Source organism: Stenella coeruleoalba (assembly GCF_951394435.1).
Source record: "Stenella coeruleoalba genome assembly, chromosome: 8".
NCBI classification, from domain to species: Eukaryota; Metazoa; Chordata; class Mammalia; order Artiodactyla; family Delphinidae; genus Stenella; species Stenella coeruleoalba.
Window position 1 is genome coordinate 50,613,313 of NC_137154.1, and position 22,685 is coordinate 50,635,997.

Genomic DNA, 22,685 nt, shown 5'->3' on the forward strand with positions numbered 1-22,685 from the left:
GTTAGTCACATTTTAGAAAGAAGAAATGTCACAGTTTCTCTGCATCCTCACAGTTTTGTTATAATATTGAGATACACTCAGTTTTTGTCTGTCTATTCCAAGGATAGTAGTTATTTAAGAACAAACATAGCTTAAAGACAAATGAAATGAAAATCTGGAATTCCCTTACAGTATCACTGTCACAAGGCTGGAACTGGAAGGGCTGGGGTTTGTGAAATACAGCATTCTCTTGTAAAAACAGCTGAAGATTATAGTCTCGTACCACCTAAAGAGAAAATAAAATATCTTTAAGTCTTTAATAAGGTTAAAATGTTCAATAATTGTGTTTTAAAGTTTAAGCTTTATTCTGCTGTTTTCCAAAAATGAGCAATCATCCAGTACTATGTGGTCAAAAAGAAATTATAATTACAATTTTTTTTTTCATTTTAGATAATAGTTGTCATCCTTGTGCCCCATTTTCTCAAGAATCTAAGCATGGAAAGTACTAGTTTAGAAACTAGCCCAGATTTGGGGACTAGACAATATGCACTACTTTAAGACTACAAAAAGATGGCTATTACACAAAATGTTATTCTTTTGAACATTGGGTGGGGGTGTGGGGGTGTGGGGGCGTGTCGGGGGTGGGGGGTGCAAATAGGGAAGCACATTAGTTTGTCAGGTCTCTCTCAGTTCTAAAGTTTTGTAGGCCTCTTAAAGTTTGCTTTATGGAGATTGCCATCTACTAGGAAACTGCCAAATAACCTTATACGTAACACAAAATAGTATTTTTCCAGTACTTCTTGCCACCTTTTAAGGAGGCTATATTCTAATTACCATCTTAAAGCATACCAAGAAGACAGACTAGAAAGTAATTTATAAAGAAGGGGAATTCTAATACACATAAAGTAACAAAACAAATAGCACAGAAAGACAGTCATCTAAAAAGAATTCATTGTATTATATACTCTGGGAAAGAGTGGAAATCAGCAACATGTGATTGTGCAGAAACCCATTTTCTATTTTGCTACACTGCTTACCCTTAACTCTTCTTTCATTTGTAGTATATTACAGCTCATTAGCACCTCTGCCAGAGGATGGGCAGAAGAAAGAAAAGTTTAAAGCAGCTCTGCGGCTATACTTTAGTAGTCCTGGGAAAAGAATTCATTCAGGAGATGGAGAAAGTAGGAGGTATATTCTGCATTTTATTTACCAGCACAACCCAATTCTCTATTGCTCCTCTGCACCTCCCACCCCCATTCAACAATCATTTACTGAGAGAGCTTACCAGGCCTAATGTTAAATGCAGCAGAGAGGGGGAATACACAGAGGAATAAATATGAATAAACAAAGTTAATATCTTCGAGGAATTTATAATCTAGAAACTGGGAGAACTAAACAGATTACACAATTAAAATGCCTTATCAAAGTATGTAGAAGGTACTAGGAGAGCACAAAAGATGGTGCTATTTAATCCAGACTGAAGGGGTGGGATGGAGGAAGGAGTGGTTGAAAAAATATGGTCATGAAAGGCTGGCTGAATAAGCATATTCTCAAAGGGAAATGTGTTTTTTTCTTTTCCTGGATTCCAGTTTTAAGCTAGAGTAGCTGTGAAAGCTCTTTTTTATTCTTTTTAAATTTATTTATTTATTTATTTACTTATTGGTTAGTTGGTTGGTTGGTTGTGTTGTTTCTTCGTTGCTGCGTGCGGACTTTCTCTAGTTGTGGAGAGAGTCTACTCTTCGTTGCGGTGTGTGGGCTTCTCATTGAGGTAGTTTCTCTTGCTGCGGAGCATGGGCTCTAGGCCCGCAGGCTTCAGTAGTTGCAGCACGCGGGCTCTAGGGTGCGTGGGCTTCAGTAGTTGTAGCTTAGTTGCTCCACAGCATGTGGGATCTTCCAGGACCAGGGATCGAACACAGGACTGCACCACCAGGGAAGTCCCCTGTGAAAGCTCTTGACACAGCCCTGAGACACAGCCTCACTAGTCACCATGCAGAAAAAAGCTAAGAGGATCATCCTTCTAGTTGCTAAACCTATCCTCTCAAGCACCACAAACCAAACTTCCTTTTCTTTCTTTCTTTCCTCTTTTTCTTTCTTTCAAGGGGGAAGTATCAACCTTTTTAAATTTTTAATTTTTTGTTACGGAACATTTCAAAGTAGAGAGAACAGAATAATGTATCCCCATGTACCTACCACCCAACTTCCAAAAACACAAATTCTTGTTTCATCTATAAACTTACCTGCTCCTCCTCCACCCCAATTATATTGAAGCACATCCTAGACATATCATTTCATCTATAAATATTTCAGTGTAATGTCTAAAAGACAAAGACTTTAAAAAATATATTCATATTAAAATTTACAAAAAATATTATAAAACAACCAGTAAATGTTCAAATTTCTGTTCCATATTTTAAAAAGTTTTACAAATTGGGATCACAGTAAGGTTCCCACAGTGCAAATGGATGATGTTGCTTAGGTTTGTTTTCATATATAGGTTTCTTCCTTCAACTCCCTTACCCCCACCCCCCTGCAATTTGTTGAAGAAACTGAGTTTTTGTTTTGTAGAGTTTCCCAGTCTGAGTTTTGTTGACTCCATCCTCGCAGTATTCTGTTTCTTGTGCGTCCTGTAAGTTGATGCTTCTTTGCGTTTAGGTTTTTGTTTTATTTTTATTTTTTGAAAAGGTGGTGTTTACTTCTATGAAGAGGCTTGCCTCTGACTCGTCTCTTTTTGATATTAACAGTTGTAGTGGGCTGAATGAATGGTGGCCCCCCAAAAGAGATGTCCACGTCCTAATCCCTGGAACTTGTGAATGTTACCTCATTTGGAAAAAGGCCCTTTGCAGATGTAATTGTTAAGGATTTTGAGATTAGGAAGTCATTCTGGATTCTGTGGTTGGGCCCTTAATCTAATGATAAGTGATGTCATTATAAAAGGCAAACAGAAGAAAACACAGACAGAAGAGGAGCCAATGAGACCAGAGGCAGAGATTGGAGTAATGTGACCACAAACCAAAAAATGTCTCAAGCTATGAGAAGCTGGAAGAGGTAAGAAACTGATTATCCTCTGAAGCCTTTGGAGGGAGTGCAGCCTTGCTGACACTTTCATTTCTGACTTTTGGCCTCCAGAACTCAGAGGGAATAAATTTCGGTCATTTTACGCCATCCAGTTTATGGTAATTTGTACAGCAGCCTAGGAAACTAATCGAACAGACCTATGATGATAAATGCCTAAACATATTAGGAGTTACAAAAACTAGAGATTTTTCTATTTTTTTCTATCACTTTTTCAAGGAATTCTATCATTCCTTTTTCATTTATTAGCTGGAATACTTCCATAAGAAAAACTTTCCAAGTCAATTATTTAGTTACCTTGAGGTACATTTTGTATAAGGCAGGATAAACATTTCCTCTTCCCTTTATTATCTAGTTTTCAAATTGAGCTGTTTCCCTAGCAACCTCCAAAGAATGACCAATTACAGCTTTAGTAAATTATTATTATGAAGTCATGGATTTTAAAATATTTGATGTGTTTTAATCTACTGTTGTTATTATCATTATTGATGCTAAAATTATCCCATCTTTGGCTAGCAAGATCACATCCTGAGTCCCTTTGAGATGGGACTAGTAGTTTTTGATAGTTTTGACAGTTTCCTTGCTTTCCATTACAACAAATTATTTAACATTTACCTTAAATATTTCATGTCCCAGATCTAGAATCAGTGCTGTTTTCCCAAGAAGCACTGTTTTTATTTATTTACTTTTATTATTATTTTTTTTAAGTGAGTAGGAGAAAGTACATAGAAAACAAGATCTGTACACTAGAGGTACTGGGTTAGTTACTGGTCTTCTGTCTTGAACAATTCATTTTGAAAGGAAGTTGCAAAGAGATCCTGTGCACCTCCCAATGTCGCTGTCTTGCATAAATATAGTATATATCAAAACCAGGAAATCGACACTGGTACAAAGCATAAAGCTTATTTAGATTTCACCAGTTATATATGCACTCATTTTGGGGTGGTGTATGTGTAGAGGTCTATACAATTTTATCATATGTATAACTTCATGTAACCACTATCACAATCAAGATACTTAACTGAACCATCACCACATGACTCCCTTGTGCTACTCCGTAATAGCTCCCTCTACTTTCTTCATCCCTAATTCCTGGCAATTGCTAATCTGTTCTCTATTTCTATAAATATGTTATTTCACAAATGTTACATAATGGAATCATGCAGCATATATCTTTTCTTTTTTGGCCATGTGGCACGGCATGAGGGATCTTAGTTCCCTGACCAGGGATTGAACCCATGCCCCCTGCAGTGGAAGCACCGAGTCTTAACCACTGGAACACCAGGGAAGTCTCACCATATATCTTTTTGAGATTTCCACTTTCACTCAGCATAATTTCCTATAAGTTCATCCAAGTTGTTGCATGTATCAACAGTTCACTCCTTTTTATTGCTGAGTAGTATTCCATAGTATGGAAGTACCACCATGTGTTTGATCCCTCACTCACTGAAGGTCATTTAAGCAGTTTCCAGTTTTTGGCTATTATGAATAAAGCATTTGTGTCCAAGTTTCTGTGTGAAAATAAATTTTCATTTTCTCTGGGATATATGTCCAATCTCTCTCTCTGTAAATCTGTTACTGAAGTATAAGTGACATACAATAAACTGTACATATTTAAAGTGTATACTTTGATAAGTCTTAACTTACCTATACACCTGTAAAAATATCACCACAATCAAGATAATGAACTTATCCCTCACTCTCAGAAGTTTCCTCATCCCCTTTGTAATCTTTCCCTCCAGTCCCTTCCTGCTCCCCTCTGTCATTCCCTGTGACAACTGAGGTCAGGCCTTAAATCTCATTACTGATGCATCCTTCAGCAACTAGCACAGTGACTCTGTCTAAAGTAGCATTCAATAAACAGTTGTTAAAGAACACCTCTGTATCCATCACTGAGATTAAATAAAACATTACTATTACTGTCAAAATCTATATAACCTCTCCTTATTGCATTCCCACGTTCCTTCGAAAGGAATGTTCCTCAACCTGTTTTTTTTTTTTTAAATGTTTTTTAAGTGTTATCACTCCCACTCCCCAATCCAGGGACCCTTTTAAGACATTTTTTCCCTAATCTCCCTCTTTGATTAAACTTTAATACCACAAATATACTGTATATATGTTTATGTATTATGGAATGCTGTAATATCTAACATTTTTTTGCAAACCACCCCTCAAAAGCCAGAAGCAATTTTTACTCCCCTGGGGAATATCTGCCCCTCTGCAAATGCATGCTGCTCTAGATGTAACCACTCTACTGAATTTTACCAAGCTCCTCTTTTCTTTTTTCCTTTTAATAGTGTTACTACATATGATGTATCTCAAAATGATACTGTTTTCTTGGATATTTTTGAACACTGCATAAATGGCATCTTAGTGTGTGTATTCTTTTGCAAGTTGCTTTTTTTTTAAAATTGAAGTACAGCTAATTTACAATGTTGTGTTAATTTCAAGTGTAAAGCAAAGTGATTTAGCCATACACACACATGCACAAACACACACATATTCTTTTTCAGATTCTTTTCCATTATAGGTTACTACAAATACTGAGTATAGTTCCCCGTGCTATACTGTAGGTCCTTGTTGTGCAATTTGCTTTTTGCTCAATATTACATTTGTGAATCTCACCCATATTAATGCATGTGCCTACAGAGCTTCCTTTTTTTTTTTTTTTTTGCAGTACGTGGGCCTCTCACTGTTGTGGCCTCTCCTGTTGTGGAGCACAGGTTCCAGACACGCAGGCTCAGCGGCCATGGCTCACGGGCCCAGCCGCTCCGCGGCATGTGGGATCTTCCCGGACCGGGGCACGAACCCGTGTCCCCTGCATCGGCAGGCGGACTCTCAACCACTGCGCCACCAGGGAAGCCCCAGAACTTCCATTTTTATTGCTATCTTGTATTCCATTATTCATCTTACTGTCAGTGGACAGCTGGGTTATTTCTAGCTTTTTCTAGTCTTATAAAGGAAGTTGCTATGAACATTCTTTCAAAAGTCTCCTGGTACCCATGTGCCAGAGTTTCTCTAGGTTATATTCCGAGCAGTAGAACTGCTGGGTCATAAGCTAAGTGCATCTTTAAATTGACTAGATAATGTCAAATGTTTTTATATTGGATGTATCAATCTGTACCCTTCGGGGCAGTGTAAGAGTTTCTGTTAATCCATATTCTCACCAACAGTCATTCCTGTCTGTTTTTGTCCATCTCATAAGTATAGAATAGAATCTCACGGTGATTTGAATTTCCATTTCTTTGATTAATAGTGAGTATAAGCGTCTGTATTAGTTTCCTAGGGCTGCCATAACAAAGTATCACAGATGAGGTGGCTTAAACAACATAAACTTGTTTCCTCAGAGTTCTGGAGGCTAGAAGTCCAAGATCAAGGTGTTGGCAGGGTTGGTTTCTTCTGAGGGCCTCTTTCCTTGGCTTGTAGATGGTCATCTTTCCCTAGTGTCTTCATATGGTCTTCCCTCTGTGCCTGTTTGTGTTCTAACCTCCTCTTATAAGGACACCAGTCATGCTAGATTAGAGCTTGTCCATATGACCTCATTTTACCTTAATAACCTCTTTTAAGGCCCTATACCCCAAAACAGTCACAGTCTGAGGAACCAGAGGTTAGGACTTCAACATATGAATTTTAGGGGGACACAACCTAGGCCATAAAAACATCTTTTATTTATTTATTTATTTATTTGTGGCTGTGTTGGGTCTTCGTTTCTGTGCGTGGGCTTTCTCTAGTTGCGGCTAGCGGGGGCCACTCTTCATCGCGGTGCACGGGCCTCTCACTGTCGTGGCCTCTCTTGTTGTGAAGCACAAGCTCCAGACGCGCAGGCTCAGTAGTTGTGGCTCATGGGCCTAGTTGCTCCACGGCATGTGGGATCTTCCCAGACCAGGGCTCGTTCCCGTGCCCCCTGCACTGGCAGGCAGATTCTCAAGCACTGCACCACCAGGGAAGCCCATACAAACGTCTTTTAATATGGTAATATCTATTTATGTTTTTTATTCTGTGGGACACATGTTGTATGATGTATCAGTACTTCATTCCTTTCTATGAACAAATAATATTCCATTGTATGGATATACTGTATTTTATTTATCTAATCATCAGTTGATCGACACTTAGGGTGTTTACAATTATTGGCTATTATGAATAACACTGCTGTGAACATTTCTGTACAAAGTTTTGTTTAAACACTTTTTAAAAAAAATAAATTTAATTATTTATTTTTGGCTGTGTTGGGTCTTCGTTGCTGTGTACAAGCTTTCTTTAGCTGTGGTGAGTGGGGGCTACTCTTCATTGCAGTGTGCAGGCTTCTCATCGTCGTAGCTTCTCGTTGTGGAGCACGGGCTCTAGGCGCGCAGGCTTCAGTAGTTGTGGCACGTGGGCTCAGTAGTTGTGGCCTGCAGGCTCTAGAGCTCAGGCTCAGTAGTTGTAGCACATGGGCTTAGTTGCTCCATGGCATGTGGGATCTTCCCAGGCCAGGGCTCGAACCCATGTCCCTTGCATTGGCAGGCAGATTCTTAACCACTGCGCCAACAGGGAAGCCCTAAACACTTTTTTTCAATTCTCTTAAAGTGGAAGTGCCGAGTCATATGGTAACTCTGTGTCTTATTATTTTTTTTGTGGTACGCAGGCCTCTCACTGTTGTGGCCTCTCCTGTTGCGGAGCACAGACTCTGGATGCGCAGGCTCAGCAGCCATGGCCCACGGGCCTAGCCGCTCCGCGGCATGTGGCATCCTCCCGGACCGGGGCACAAACCCGTGTCCCCTGCATGTGTCTTACTTTTTGAGGAACTATCGAACTGTCTTCCACAGTGGCTGCACCATTTTACATTCCTACAAACGCAGTACGAGGGTTCTAATTTCTCCACATCCTTGCCAACACTTGCTATTGTGTGTGTGTTTGTTTTTAAATACTAAAGTTATCCTACCAGGTGGGAAGTGGTATTTCACTGTGGTTTTGATTTGCATTTCTCTAATGACTAACAGTGCTGAGGATCTTTTCATGTGTACATTTTCATTGGAAAAATGTCTATTGAAGTCAAATTGGTCATTTGAAGTCAAATTGGTCATTTGAAGACAAATTGGTCATTTGTCTTTTATGTGTTGAGTTGTAAAAGTTATTTATATATTCTGATTATTAAATTCCTATCAGACGCATGATTTATAAATATTTTCTCCCGTTCTATGGACTGTCTTTTTCACATTCTTGATAATGTTCTTTGATGCACAAAAACTTTTAATTTGATGAAGTTCAGTTATCTATCTTTTCTTTTATTGCTTGAGCTTTCATGTTAAATCTAAGAATACACTGGCAAAACCAATAAAGGTTTACCTCTGTTCTCTTCTACAATTTTATAGTTTTAGGTTGTTGACTCATTTTGAGTTAATTTTTATATATGGAGTGAGGAAGGGGTTTAACTTTATTCTTTTGCATGTGGTTATCATGTTGTTTTACCACCTCTTATTGGAGAGACTATTCCTTCTCTATCAAATGGCCTTGACAACCTTGTCGAAATCAATTAGCCACAGATGTTTGAGTTTATTTCTGGACTCTCAATTCTTACTGGTCTACACGTCTATCCTTATACTACTACCATACTATCTTGATTAGATTGCTTTGGGGAATATTGAAATATATATATTTTTAAATATTTATTTATTTTTTTAGGCTGAGCCAGGTCTTAGTTGCGGCACGCAGCATCTTCGTTGCAGCATGCATGAGGGATCCAGCTCCCCAATCAAGGATGGAACCCGGACCCCCTGCATTGGGAGCATGGAATCTTACCCACTGGATCACCAGGGAAGTCCCTGGGGAATACTGAAATATTAGTGATATGAAATCTTCCAATCCATAAACATTTATTATTTCCATTTATTTAGGTCTTCTTTAATTTCAGCCATGTTTTGTAGTTTTCGATGTACAAGTTTTTCACGTTTTGGATAAATTTACTTCTAAGTAGTTATTCTTCAAATGGTATTGTAGTTAGAATTATTTTCTTAATTTTCTTTCAGTTCATTCATTGATGGAGTATTATGGAAACACAACAGATTTTTGTGTTTTGATTTTGTATTTGCAACTTCTGCTGAATTCATTTACTAGCTCTAGGACTTTTGTGGAATCTATAGGATTTTCTATAATCATGTCATGTACAAATATAGATAATTTTACTTCTTTCTTTCTGATTTGGTGCCTCCTATTTCTATTTCTTGCCTAATTGCTCTGACCAGGACTTCCAGTACAATGGTGAATATTAGTGGTGAAAAGTGGGCATCCTTGTCTTGTTCCTGATCTTAGGTGGGGAAAGCTTTCAGTCTTTCACCATTGAGTGTGATATGTGATGTAGGTTTTAAAAAAATGCCCTTTACCATGTTCAGGAAGTTCCCTTCTATTCTTAATCTGCTGAGCATTTTTATAATAAAAGAGTGTTGAATTCTGTCAAATGCTTTTCCTGTGTCCTTTGAGATGATCATGTGATTTTTCCCCTTCATATTATTAACTTTACTTTTTTGGTAAGTCTTCAAGGTATTAAGAATGACAATACTAGACAATTTAATTTCCAAAGAAATATAGAATAACATTGTTATTTTTGAATTGTTAAAAGATCTACATTATTAATTGGTAGGAATTCCCTTATGCAGACAGAAAGCAAGCACACATAAACAAACTGTAAGGCCAGAAGAACTACTTTTAGAATTAACTATGCCAGAGAAAATATCTCTGACAACATCTGCTTCAGTTACATGTAGAAAGCATTTCATAAAATATTAAGAAGAAAAGCAAGCTTCATAAATAATTAAAATTAAACAAAAGTTCCTAGGGCCAGCTGTTTCCCTTTAGGGGATAAAAGATATAGAGGGCATCGTAAAATTTACAATGTGTCACTATGGATTACCTCCAAAATATCTTTGAGAACATGTACAGTTACAATTTAGATATGTGGAAAAAAATGAATTCCGCCCCCCCACCCCCGGCAAAAAAAAAAAAGACAAGCTAGTAATGGTGTAGAATAAAAACCAAAAGAGTTTCAAACTTCTTTTTGGGTTATTAGATCACTAGGTTGCTTTTAGCAGTATAACAAGAGCAACATAACAAGCTCTTTGTAACAGAAAAACACGTGGCATAAAACTTACAGGTATGAGCTCTTCTGGTACTAGGAACAAAAGGGCACAACTCCTAGTTACATCATTCTTACAAAAGTTTTATTACTACCACTTTCAATCTAAACAGAAGAGCATCTCATTTATTCCTCATCCCTGGGAGTAAGATACTCATATGAGTGAATGTAGTGGAAAATAAAAGCTTATCTCTTTATGTGTCCAAATCAGTTGATTCATTTTTAATTCACTTTCTATGAAAATAATATAAGCTAAAGAGATAACATAGATAGTAGTAGAGCATGGAAAACACTATGTGTGAGTGTGTGACCTCAGGCGAGCCACATAAACTTCCTGGGTCTGTTTTCCTCTCTATGAAATGAGCATGATAATACCAACCTCAGAGGATGTGCTAAAAACTCCTAGAAAATTGTTAACTGCTGTATAAAATATTAGCACATTTTAAAGACTATATGTTTACCTGTTTTATAAACTAAAGGTAGTGTATTCAAACTTAACTTATTCTTGGAAAAAGAGATTTCAAGGAATTCTGTCTGGGGACAGTCTCTCTGATAAAATTAGAAATGAAAAATGCCACCCTATTACATACTCCCCCCATTGAATGGAAACTGGAAAAACTCACTTTTAAATAATTCATGGGTTAATGACGGGGCGGGGGTGGGGGGGTGGAATGCAGAAACAATAAAAAAGCCCTACAAACATATCATAGACTGCAATTAAAGCAGAAAGAGAAATTTTTTAGGTTCAAGTGGATTTACTTGGAAACAAGAAAGACTGAAAATATAGAACCTAATAGAAAAAAAGCCTGAAAAAGAATAAAAATATAAGTTGTAGTAAAGTAGAAAGAAATAATGAATATAAAGGCAGAAATTAAGGAGATAGGAAACAATAACATTGAGAAGTAGAAGAAGAGCTGGCTCTTGGAAAACATTAATAAAATAGACTGGTAAGTCTAATCGAAGTAAGAGAGAAAGCACAAACAATATTAGAAATGAAAAGGGAGACAACTACAGAGGCAAACAACTTTATATGCAAATTTATGACATCAAATTTGATAAATGAAATGGACAATTCATCTAGGAAAGTGTAAGTTACCAAAATGTACTAAAAAGAAACAGAAAATCTGAATGGACCAATAAATATAAACAATCTGATTACTAGTCAAAAATCAACCTCTCCATAAAAGGAACAAAACCAAGATGTTTTTATAGACTTTTCCCTGCAACATTCTCTCATGGAAGATGTCAAATGTACACACGTTAAAATAAAAAGAATTGTACAGAAACACCTATATACCCACTACCTAGATTCTTCAATTATTATTTTTCTACATTTTCTTTCACTTAACTATCCATCTATTCATCCATTTATCCTTTCTATACATCCATCCTTTTATATCTTTTATTGAATCCTGGGGGGTGAAAATATAAGAATACAAAAATATGACAGGATTTCAAAGCACCAGACTAGTGATATTTGTATTCCCATATCAACTTAACATTTTAAATGTTTTTCTAAAAATAGAATTGGAGCTATGGTACACTGAAAATAAGAATAAATACACATGGAGACGTTCAGGAAGAAAAGTCTGTGTCCCTTTTCTTTCCTGTCTTTGGACACTGTCTTGTGAGATGGAGACCCTGATTCCTTTCCAAACAACTTTCTAAGGTATTAGCTAGTTCCTGCTCCTCCTGCCAAAAAGGAGAATTGAACTGGATCTTTTAAAATAGCAGTTATAAAATGAATATATTTTAATAAATGTATTCATTCAGTCAGGAAACATTTATTATGCACTTAATTTATCAGAAAGAAAATAAGATTTATTAATCGCAGGAACAATTTATCTTCCAAAGGGCAGTTTCTCTACTGCAAAAAATTTTAATCTGTCAGATCCTAAAGAAAAACGATTTCATTTATTTTCTATGTAAACAGTGTGACAGGCCAGCAAAGTTGATGGATGTCAACACTTTTGAATGAAAAGATTATTATCAAAGAATGACAGCATATAGAAGGCAAGGTTAATTTTTAAAAACAAGATATTATAACATTAATTTCTTTATCAATTATAAAATGCTAATTTTCCTTTTTGTGCCCCTTTATTATTCTTCGCACTGACACATGACCTTGTTGTTTTACAAACTGAGTGTATTTAAAATTCATTTGAGTGAAAGATAAAAGCTCTTTAAACCATTCTTCTCAAGAGCAACATACATGGCAATAGACTTTTTTGACCTTCATCAAGGAGAACAATACACGCTCCAATTTTGTTAGAAGAAATAGCGTTTCCAGGAAATTTGTCCTTTAAAGCATTCTTCTAATGTCATTGGTACCTTCATTTTGTTTGTATGCAAAAAACATTTTAGATTCTAAAATGGATAACATCACATATTGCACTAAAGGTAACTCGCCTTGCTGGAGGTTTCTAATAAAAACTGGAATGTGTTCTGCACAGCTTGGCATGTCTCTAGCTCCGTCCGGCTGAAGGCTATTAAATAATCCTTGAGGTGGTCATATACATTTCCATCAAGAGCCTGTAAAAGAGGAGTAAACAAAAGCAAAAAAATTATGATAAAGCTTTGACACACAATGCCTATTGTTTAAAAGGTAAGTTCAGTTTAAAATCTATTAATAAAAAATTAATAAAAGATATAGATCGTTATGTAAGAATAAATATAAACCTTAAACAATCACTTGGGAAAACATGAATTTCTCTAATAAATAGGAACTAAAAAAGGTAAACCCCAATATTGGTAAAGTTGTGGGGACAGGATAACACTTGGGAGGCAAAATGCTTCATTTCTGATATTTGTTCATCTGCTTATTAGTTATGTCAACTTCTGTAGTCACTTTATAAGAGTAGGCGTGGGAGTTAAATGAAATAATGGATGTAAAGGATCCAGACACAGTGCCTGGAACAGAACAGACATTCAATAAACATTAATCTCCTCCATTTTTCCTCATCCATTATTGGTAAGATTCTAAATTAATATATTCTTACTATAGAGCAGTCAGAAAAAAAACACAATAGAAATAGTAAAAATAAAAAAATGACTCAGAAATCCTGTTTTGGGGAAGCAACAACAATGCAAAGTCTACAAAGAGTTTTAAACATTCTTACTTATTTAAGCATTTAGAGCAGAACTCTTTGAAATTGAAAAAAAAGAAGAGAAAACCACTAAACATTTGAGATACATTAAGTTATGATATACACAGACTAAAATATGCATAGCCACCAAAATAAAAACTGTGGAAACTGTGTAGATGGAAAAGAATATATTGAATAATTTTAGGCTAACAAAGTAGAATAGAATACATACATACATACTAGCAACAGCTATAGGAAAATATATCAATAGTAATAATAATAAAGGTTCTGCAGTCTTACAAATTAACAAAGATCTTCTTAAAAATTGAGGTAAAATTCGCATACCATAAAAGTCACCATTTTAACTATTTCAAAGTGTACAATTCAGTGGCTTTTAGTACACTCACAATGTTGTGCAACCATCACTACTATCTAATTACAGGGCATTTGCATCACCTCCAAAAGAAATCCCATACCCATTAAGTGGCTGCACCCATTTCTACCTTTCTCCCTGCCTCTGGCAACCACTAAACCACTTTCTTTTTTTAAAATTAATTAATTAATTAATTTTGGGGGCTGCGTTGGGTCTTCATTGCTGTGCGCAGGTTTTCTCTAGTTGCAGCAAGCGGGGGCTACTCTTCGTTGTGGTGCATTGGCTTCTCATTGAGGTGGCTTCTCTTGTTGCAGAGCACAGGCTCTAGGCATGTGGGCTTCAGTAGTTGTGGTTCACGGGCTCTAGAGCACAGGCTCAGGAGTTGTGGTGCACGGGCTTAGTTGCTCTGCGGCATGTGGGATCTCCCAGACCAGGGCTTAAACCCGTGTCCTCTGCATTGGCAGGAGGATTCTTAACCTCTGTGCCACCAGGGAAGCCCCTCTACTTTCTAATTCTATGAATTTGCTTATTCTGGACATTTCATATAAATGGAATCATATGATATGTGGTCTTTTGTGCCTGCCTCTGTCATTTAGCATGTTTTCAAGGTTCATCAATGAATTAGTACATTTTATGGCTAAACAATACTGCATGGTATGGATATGCCACATTTTGTTTATTCATTCATTAGTTGGTGGACATTTGGATTGTTTCCACTTTTTGGCTATTATGGATTTTCCAATTCTCTTGGGTATATACCTAGTAGTGGAACTGTTGGGTCCTCTGGTAATTCTGTGTCTAACTATTTGAGGAACTAACAATCTGTTTTCCACAGTGGCTGCACCATTTTACATCTCCACCAGTAACATATAAAGGTTCCAATTTCTCCACAACCTCATCAATACTTATTTTCCGTTTTTCATTTTTTAATTATTCAAGCTGTCCTAGTGGTATCTCACTGTGGTTTTGATTTGCATTTCTCTAATGACTAATGATGTTGAGGGATTTTTCATGTGCTTATTGGCCATTTGTATATTTTCTTTGAAGAGATGTCTACTCAAGTCCTACACTCATTTGTAAATTGGGTTGTTTTTCTTTTTGTTGTTGAGTTGTAAGAGTTCTTTATATATTTGAATACATATATCTTATAAGATATATGATTTTCAAATATAGTCTTCCATTTTGTGGGCTACATTTTTACTTTATTAATAGTGTCCTTTTTTAAAAAAAAAATTTACTCATTTATTTATTTGGCTGCACCGGGTCTTAGCTGCAGCACACAGGCTCTTCACTGTAGCATGTGGTATCTTTAGTTGCAGCGTGCGGGATCTTTAGTTGTGGTATGTGAGATCTAGTTCCCTGACCAGGGATCAATCCCAGGCCCCCTGCATTGGGAGCGCAGAGTTTTAGCCACTGGACCACCAGGGAAGTCCCTCAATAGTGTCCTTTCATGCACAAAAGTTTTAATTTTGTTGAGGTCTAATTTAGCTATTTTTTTCTTTTGTTGTTTGTGTTTTGGTGTCATATCTAAGAATCCTCAATGGAGTTTTTATAGTAAGGAAATTATATATCCTACTTTCATTAAACATTCACTATAGGGACTTCCCTGGTGGTCCAGTGGTTAAGAATTCGCCTTCCAGTGCAGGGGACGCGGGTTCGATCCCTGTTTGGGGAACTAAGATCCCACATGCTGAGGGGCAACTAAGCTGGGCCCTCTAGAGCCCACGCGCTGCAACTAAGTCCCAACACAGCCAATAAATAAATAAACATTAAAAAAAAATTCACTATAAAATTGACTTTTAAAAAATATACAAATTCTGTCCCCAAAGCATTAATAAATCTGCACGTTCTATAGTGCTTAAACCACTAGATGGCACCATCAAGCACTGTAAATATAGGCAGCACAAATTCCTTAAGATTCCTTTCCATGAGGTTATGCAACATCCCCAGAGAGACTGCTGGTGTTAAGTCTGAATAACAATTCCTACCTTAGGACATGCTTTTCATTAACTTGTTAGAAAATGAACATATAGCTACTTCTGATATGAGGTTGTGCCTTAGAATGCTCTTGGTCGATGGTCATATGACCTTGTGTTTGCACGAAACCTTGGAACATTTTATTTAAACATAGCAAACAGCAATATAGCCATCATGAGCTCCAGCCCGCAGAGTTTCTACTTGAGTAGGTTGGGGGTGGGGCCTGAGAATCTGTATTTTCTAACAACTTGCTGCTGGTCTGGGGACCATACTTTGACAACCACTGGACTAAACAGTCATTTTAGCTGATTAGATTGAATATTTATGTAGACTTAGACCCTGGTGACCCTGTAGAAGCACAGTGGCTGGAGGCAGAGAAGTCCACCATCCTGAATAGGGTCAAGAGCACCAATATGTGAAGTAGGCAGATCAGCATCTATTTTCAATTGAGAATCATGCTCTACTTCAGAATTATAAAGGCAGCATGGGAGAGAACTTGAGTTCTGAAATAAGTTGGATATGGGTTAGAATCTCAGAACTTTTACTTCATCATTTTGATGGTTTTCTCTTCTATAAATAGGGAAAGTGGGAATACCACATACTCCACGGGACACTATGAAGATCAACTAACGTAATGGAAGTGGCCCAATGTTAGTCTCCTTTTTCGCCTTGCTTAAAAATCTTTAATGGATTGGCCACATATTGATAATTATTAAAGCTGGGTAATGAATACATGGGGGTCATTATACTACTATTTTTACTTTGTTGTATACGGGAAATTTTCCATAAAAAATGTAAAAAGAAAATCTGGATATCATATTAGAAAGAAAAAGTGATGCTACAAAAAAAAATTTTTTTTAAACTCCCACCGTATATTTTGAAAAGTCAAAATTCTTCAGCTGGTATCTAAAGGCCTTTATAATCCAGTCCCAAACTACCTCTCGTTAGCACCATCTCTTACCACTGTTGTCTGCACTGTACTCACATCCCAACCACACCAAGTCATTCTGGAAAATGACATTTACTATCATGTTTCCAATTAAGTTATTCTCTTGGTCTGGAATGTCCTTCCCTTCTTATTACACACTCAAATAGTTAATAATGATGGCGAACACAGGCAACTAATATTTACTAATGGCTCACTATGTTCCAAATGCTTTACAAAGATGACTCAACCAGTTCCTCCTTAGTGCTTCCACAATCTTTTGTATGTTGCATGGGTATTATTGCAAGTCATGGATTAAGTCTTATTCAGGCACAGTGCCTGGCAAATAGCAGATTCTCAAAAATATTTATAGAATAAATGAACGTTTTACTCTAGAGTTCAATACAGCAACAAAAATGCACTGAATTAGTTAGCTCACAGGCAAGCTATTCCCACCATATTCCAGTTAAGAGAAAAATGTACCATTAGTCATCATGTACCAAATACAGTAAAGGCTTTTCTTGGCTTCAGGGACCCAAATGAGGCTTAATGAATTTACATTAGGTGGGAGGTGGGCCAAGTGACTGGGAGCCTCTTATAGCACACAGAGATTAATCTTAAAATATTTCTTTCATCATATCATCATATTCACACCCAGAATACCCCAGATTTTAATTATTACCTTTATAGGGTTGCAGTGTTCATTAACCTGCCCATGTACCAATTTTTCTGGTTGATGAGAATAAGAGAGCTGGAGGTCTTCTGGCCTAGGTGTATTATTGCTAGTGTTCATAAAGTTAATGCAGGAGGTACAAAAATTAAGAAATGGCTGGAATTCAAAACACAGGAAGTGGATGATTACCCTATGATTGGCTCCAGCCCCCTGCCTCAAGTTAACTGCAATTGTTTGAACCAGTGATGATGCCGAGAGATGAAGTTCAAAGCAATTCTGGCTAACACTGTCTCAACCTGGTTTGTGATTAGAAGGTAGAGTGCATACATGGATTTTGATAAAAAGCCAATAATTAAAAAGAAGTAGTTCCCTGAAACAGAATTAAATACTGGGAACCAAAGGAAAGAGCTTGAAAATGCTTTTTACAAATGCTTCCATCACAGTACTTATCACACAGAGTACTTACCGTTGTCTACCATAGTACTTAGTAACTGTCTCATGTGAATTATTGCTGCAATCTCCTATTGCTCTGCATACAGTTGTCCCTCCCACCAATATGCAATTCTAAATTGCATACTGAAAACATTTATATATGTATCTGATTTCCCCAATACACCATTAATTCCTTGAGGGCAGCAACACTTGTTTCTGCCTATATCCCTACTTTAATCTTGGCAGAGAAAGCCTGCAATAAATACTTACTGAAATGAACTGAACTGAGAGGGGTGGAAGGTACAAAAGCAGGCCCCAATTATATGAGAGGGAAGGCACTGAAGAAATATTTTGAGAGTAAATTAGAGAGAATCAAGCATTTACTTTACCTTAATTGTGTCAGCTTTACTCTGATGAAAATATATCATGTAATTATTCAGACTGACTTAAATTTTGACCAGACGCTATTTCCCTTCTCTGACTTTCACACCTATATATCCAACTGCCTCTCAGACTAAACCATTCTCTTCTCCAACTGCTCTTCTTCTTGTGTTCCTAGCTTAGTATGTAATGCCACTATCCACTCACCTGCCTAGGTCGGACACTTGGAAGTAAAGGTTTACTTTCCCCTCTTTCTCTCAACATCTAGTTAATTACTAAATCTTGGTGATTCCATTTCTTAAATATTTATCAAATCCATCCCCTCCTCCTATCCTTCACAGCTACTACCCTCCAGACATTCTGTTTCATCTGGATTACTGCAGCAATCTCCTGTTGCCCTGCATCTTGCCAACCTATTTCTACATTGAGGCTAGGCGGATGTTTCCAAGCTGCATATTTTACTTGACTGCTCAACAATGTTCACTGACTACTCATTACGTTTAAACTAAAGAACAAACAAAACAAAACAAAAACCTTTATGACTTTGTGACTGCATGATCTGGACATGGCTTACCTCTTCGCTTCTTTCCTTATTGCTCCCCATTTCCTTCTCTATTATCCCTACAATGTACATCTTTTGATTCCTCCAATATTCCTCTTTTATCTCTGGGTTTTCACAAAGGCTCTTCTTTCTTGACTTCTCTCTACTCTCTCCTCCTTGGTTTGGCTAACTCTTACTTATCAAGATCTTCACTTAATCATTAGCTATTCTGGACATCCAGAATGATTAAGTCTTTTTGCTTTATAATCATAGTGTAAAATTTTAGCATAAAATAGGCATTGGTAATGCCTATTTGTCTGTCTTTGCTTTGGGTTTGTTAAGTTCCACGAAGGGAGGGATCTTGTCTGGCTGTTTACCACTGTGTCTTCTGTACTGAGTGCAGGGTTTGATGTACTGGTAGTATTCAATATATATCTATTCAACAAATAATACACCAATCAGAATTCACATGTTAAAAAAAAAAGAATGAGCCCACACTTGAGTCCCATGATGGAAAAGTAAGCCTAGTGATGTTATGTAACACTGGTAAAATTTTGTATAAGCTAGAGAAGAAACTAATTTCACAAAACTCTGTCTAATGCAGTAGTTTTCAAGTCTTTTTAGTAGTGGCATCTTTTTATGTGGAATCCCAGACATAGAACATATATGACATTGCATACCTTCTCTCTCCCTCAGATCCTACTCTCTTGACCACTGGGGTAAACTTGCAGGCCAAGCTGGTATGCAAGACAGAACAGCACACCCCTGCCCTTTGCTCAAACTTATTGGGCAGATCCTGGCACTTGACCTAAATTAGGTCATCTCTGGGATGGAAGCTGAAAGATGAGTTCAAAATGGCGTATTCTTCCCACCAAATGACTATTCTTCCCCCCAGGACACTTAAACCAACTCACAAGGAAAAGCAGTGATGAGAAACTTGGCAGAGTAAAGCTGGGAATGGGGGGCAGAGGAGAGGGCAAGAGACTATCCTTGGATTGGGTAGTTCCTGAGCAAACATCACCTTGTACTTGTGATTTGTTTACCTGAACCAACAAATTCCTATTTTGCTCCAGCTACTTTGAGTTGAGTCATTGTTATTTGCAGTTAAGAGACTCCTTACTAAAGCATTATGGATGATACTTGTAGCCTATATCAGCCCTACTATCTAAATTATTTCTCTTGGTTGCATTATAAGAAAAAATCTTGATTCATAAAGATCACTAACTGCAGGTAATAACAAGTCAATAGCTTGCCTTACTATTCCTGGTTCTGTTCAATTAAACAGATCTAAAAGTTTGAAGTAGGCAATTTTTATTTCAAAGCTGAATCACAAATACAATCCAAAAGCTTCATGTATTTCTTTTTTTTTTTTTGTGGTATGTGGGCCTCTCACTGTTGTGGCCTCTCCCGTTACGGAGCACAGGCTCCGGACGCGCAGGCTCAGCGGCCATGGCTCACGGGCCCAGCCACTCCGCGGCATGTGGGATCTTCCCAGATTGGGGCACAAACCCGTGTCCCCTGCATCAGCAGGCAGACCCTCAACCACTCGCCACCAGGGAAGCCCCATGTATTTCTTATAAATTTAAAGTAAGGTAAAAACTTTTTAAGGCTTACAGTAAATGATAAAAGTGTCACGACTGTAATAGTTTGACAAGGACATGCATGGTGAAGATGCATCTGAGCCCTGTCTAGCATTTATATGAGCAAGACACAAGAATGTTTTCTAAGTGTAGTTGTATGTTCAATTTCAAATGAGCAGATGTGCACAAACTTCAGTTCCTATATAGATATGTGTGCAGAGCCATAAATTTCACAATCTATGACACATTAGAATTCACATATATGCTCAGAAATGGCAGGAGAAGCATTCTTTCAAGGTTTACACAAATATGAGTTTATCTGGCAGTATGAGCTTCTTGGTGGTTTCCATTATGCAAGAATTTGGGAAGTAACTCATCCAAGTGTACATTTTAAACACAGCCAAACTTTGTTCTTGATTATTTGTACAAATTGCTAGGGGAAGAAGTCTGTAATACCTAAACTGAGAAACCACGGGGACTTTCATTAGCAATATGTTTTAATAATCTAGCACTGTTTTTGAAAAATCAGAATTTGAATGCCTTTAAGCATCCATGTTCTTTTGAGTTACCTGTAGGCCATATATTCTCTTATATATTACTTCTGCCCTCTTTACTCATTTGATCAACTTGATCTCTAAAATCAGCTGAGTTTGGAACTCAACTCTTAGTAGTGAATACTCAAAATAGTAAAGAAAAATTGGGATATCCTAAAGACAAATTCAGAAGCTTAGAATTCTAGGGTGTCCTACTAAACATTTACTTTACAGGAAAGTATAAATTCCTAGAACTTATTTGAAGAGGAACATTATGATGAACTAGGAGTTAGGAGAAAGAAAATTTGTCATTTTTCTAAGCATCTGATGCAATTTTCCCTAAAGTAAGAACTTTAAACAGTGGCTTCCTTATTTAGATCCAGGAAGGGCAGAGATTCTGTAGTCACAGAGTTATGCTGAAATCTCTTGAGTTTCCTTAATGCAGCCTAGAAAAAGCAAACCCTTCTTTTTCTGACAGCAATGGGTATTCTACAAGAGTCTTTGGTAAAAGTCAAGGATATAAATATCAAGATGATGATAAATATAAGCTGTCTTAAAATTAAACCATGAAATTCTATAGTCCTCCTGTGCTGATGGAAGAAAACAATAATTGCCTGCCTACATTTGTTTTTCTTTCTGAAAAGACTCCAAGGTGTACTTAGGCAGGATGCAAAGAAAAAGTAGATTTTTACAAATTTAAAGAGATCAAAGCAAGTACTGGGCTGTATTTGCATCACTGTAAATATCTTAATAGATGGTTTAATTTGTCAACTGATATAAAGTAAAATTAGAAACACATCACCTAATTTTATACTTGGTTATTTTATTTAAAAGCACTAAATTACTTCAGTTCTATGAAAGAGGAAACAAGTAAGAAACTTTCTGTCTGTGAATTACAAAGCCAGAAAAGGAAAATTTAATACTGCTTTTCTACAAAGTCTGTGTCGTCAGGCTTCCCTGGTGGCGCAGTGATTGAGAGCCCGCCTGCCAATGCAAGGGACACGGGTTCGGGCCCTGGTCCGGGAAGATCCCACATGTCGTGGAGCAGCTAGGCCCATGCGCCACGGCTGCTGAGCCTGCACTCTGGAGCCTGTGAGCCACAAGTACTGAAGCCCGCACGCCTAGAGCCTGTGCTCCGCAGCAAGAGAAGCCACTGCCATGAGAAGCCCACGCCCCACAACAAAGAGTGACCCCTGCTCACCGCAACTAGAGAAAAGCCCGCGCGCAGCAACAAAGACCCAATGCAGTCAAAAATAAATAAGTTAATTTATTAAAAAAAAAAAAAAGTCTGTGTCATCCTCTTGAGTTACTTACTAGCATGCATTATCTAGTTGTGTGTGCTAAAACCATCTCAAAATTTAGGTTGCAACCCCAAAGCAGCATGGTTCAATAGAAAGCTTTGAACCACGTACACCTGCATTCAAATCCCAGTTCAACCACTTACTAGAAATGTCACTTTGGGGAAACACTGAACCTTCTTGAGCATTAAATTCCTGATCTGATAGAGTCTAGAGAGTATGGTACTTACCAAAGATGGTTATTAAAATAATAAACCCTAAACATTTCTATGTTCTACCCAAGAATTTCACCTATTTCCCTTATAGGACCTATATTAAAGGATTTTGGTGACAGACCTGGTTTTGAGTCTTGATTCTGCTGTGTACTTAAGCTGTATAACCACTCTAAGCCTCAGTTTCCTCATCTAGAAAGAGATAATAATAGTATCTTTTTGTGAGGTCTGTAAAACAGTGTACCATTTTAATTCCCTTGTTTCTTTTACTAGCTCTTTTTGAGTTCTTTTCGTAGTGGTCACCTGAGGATTACAATTAACATCTTAATTTAAAGCAAACATGTTTGGATTAATGCAAACTTAATTCAACAGAATACAAAAACTATGCTCCTACAGAGACTTCCCTGGTGGCGCATTGGTTAAGGCTCTGCACTCCCAATGCAGGGAGCCCGGGGTTTGATCCCTGGTCAGGGAACTAGATCCCACATGCACGCCGCAACTAAGGAGCCAGG

At 37.3% G+C, this 22,685-nt stretch overlaps 1 protein-coding gene across 4 annotated transcripts in view; it reads right to left on the minus strand.

Annotated features, from left to right (window-relative positions):
• Positions 1 to 22,685, minus strand: part of FCHSD2 (FCH and double SH3 domains 2) — a 292,250-nt gene that overhangs the window by 68,144 nt on the left and 201,421 nt on the right. For all 4 annotated transcript variants that reach the window (XM_079928905.1, XM_079928902.1, XM_079928903.1 and 1 more), the window contains 2 exons: positions 12,572 to 12,694; positions 170 to 265 (listed from right to left, as the gene is read on the minus strand). In XM_079928905.1, coding sequence (XP_079785031.1) covers positions 170 to 265; positions 12,572 to 12,694 — 219 coding nt within the window. The remainder of the gene's footprint in view (positions 1 to 169; positions 266 to 12,571; positions 12,695 to 22,685) is intronic.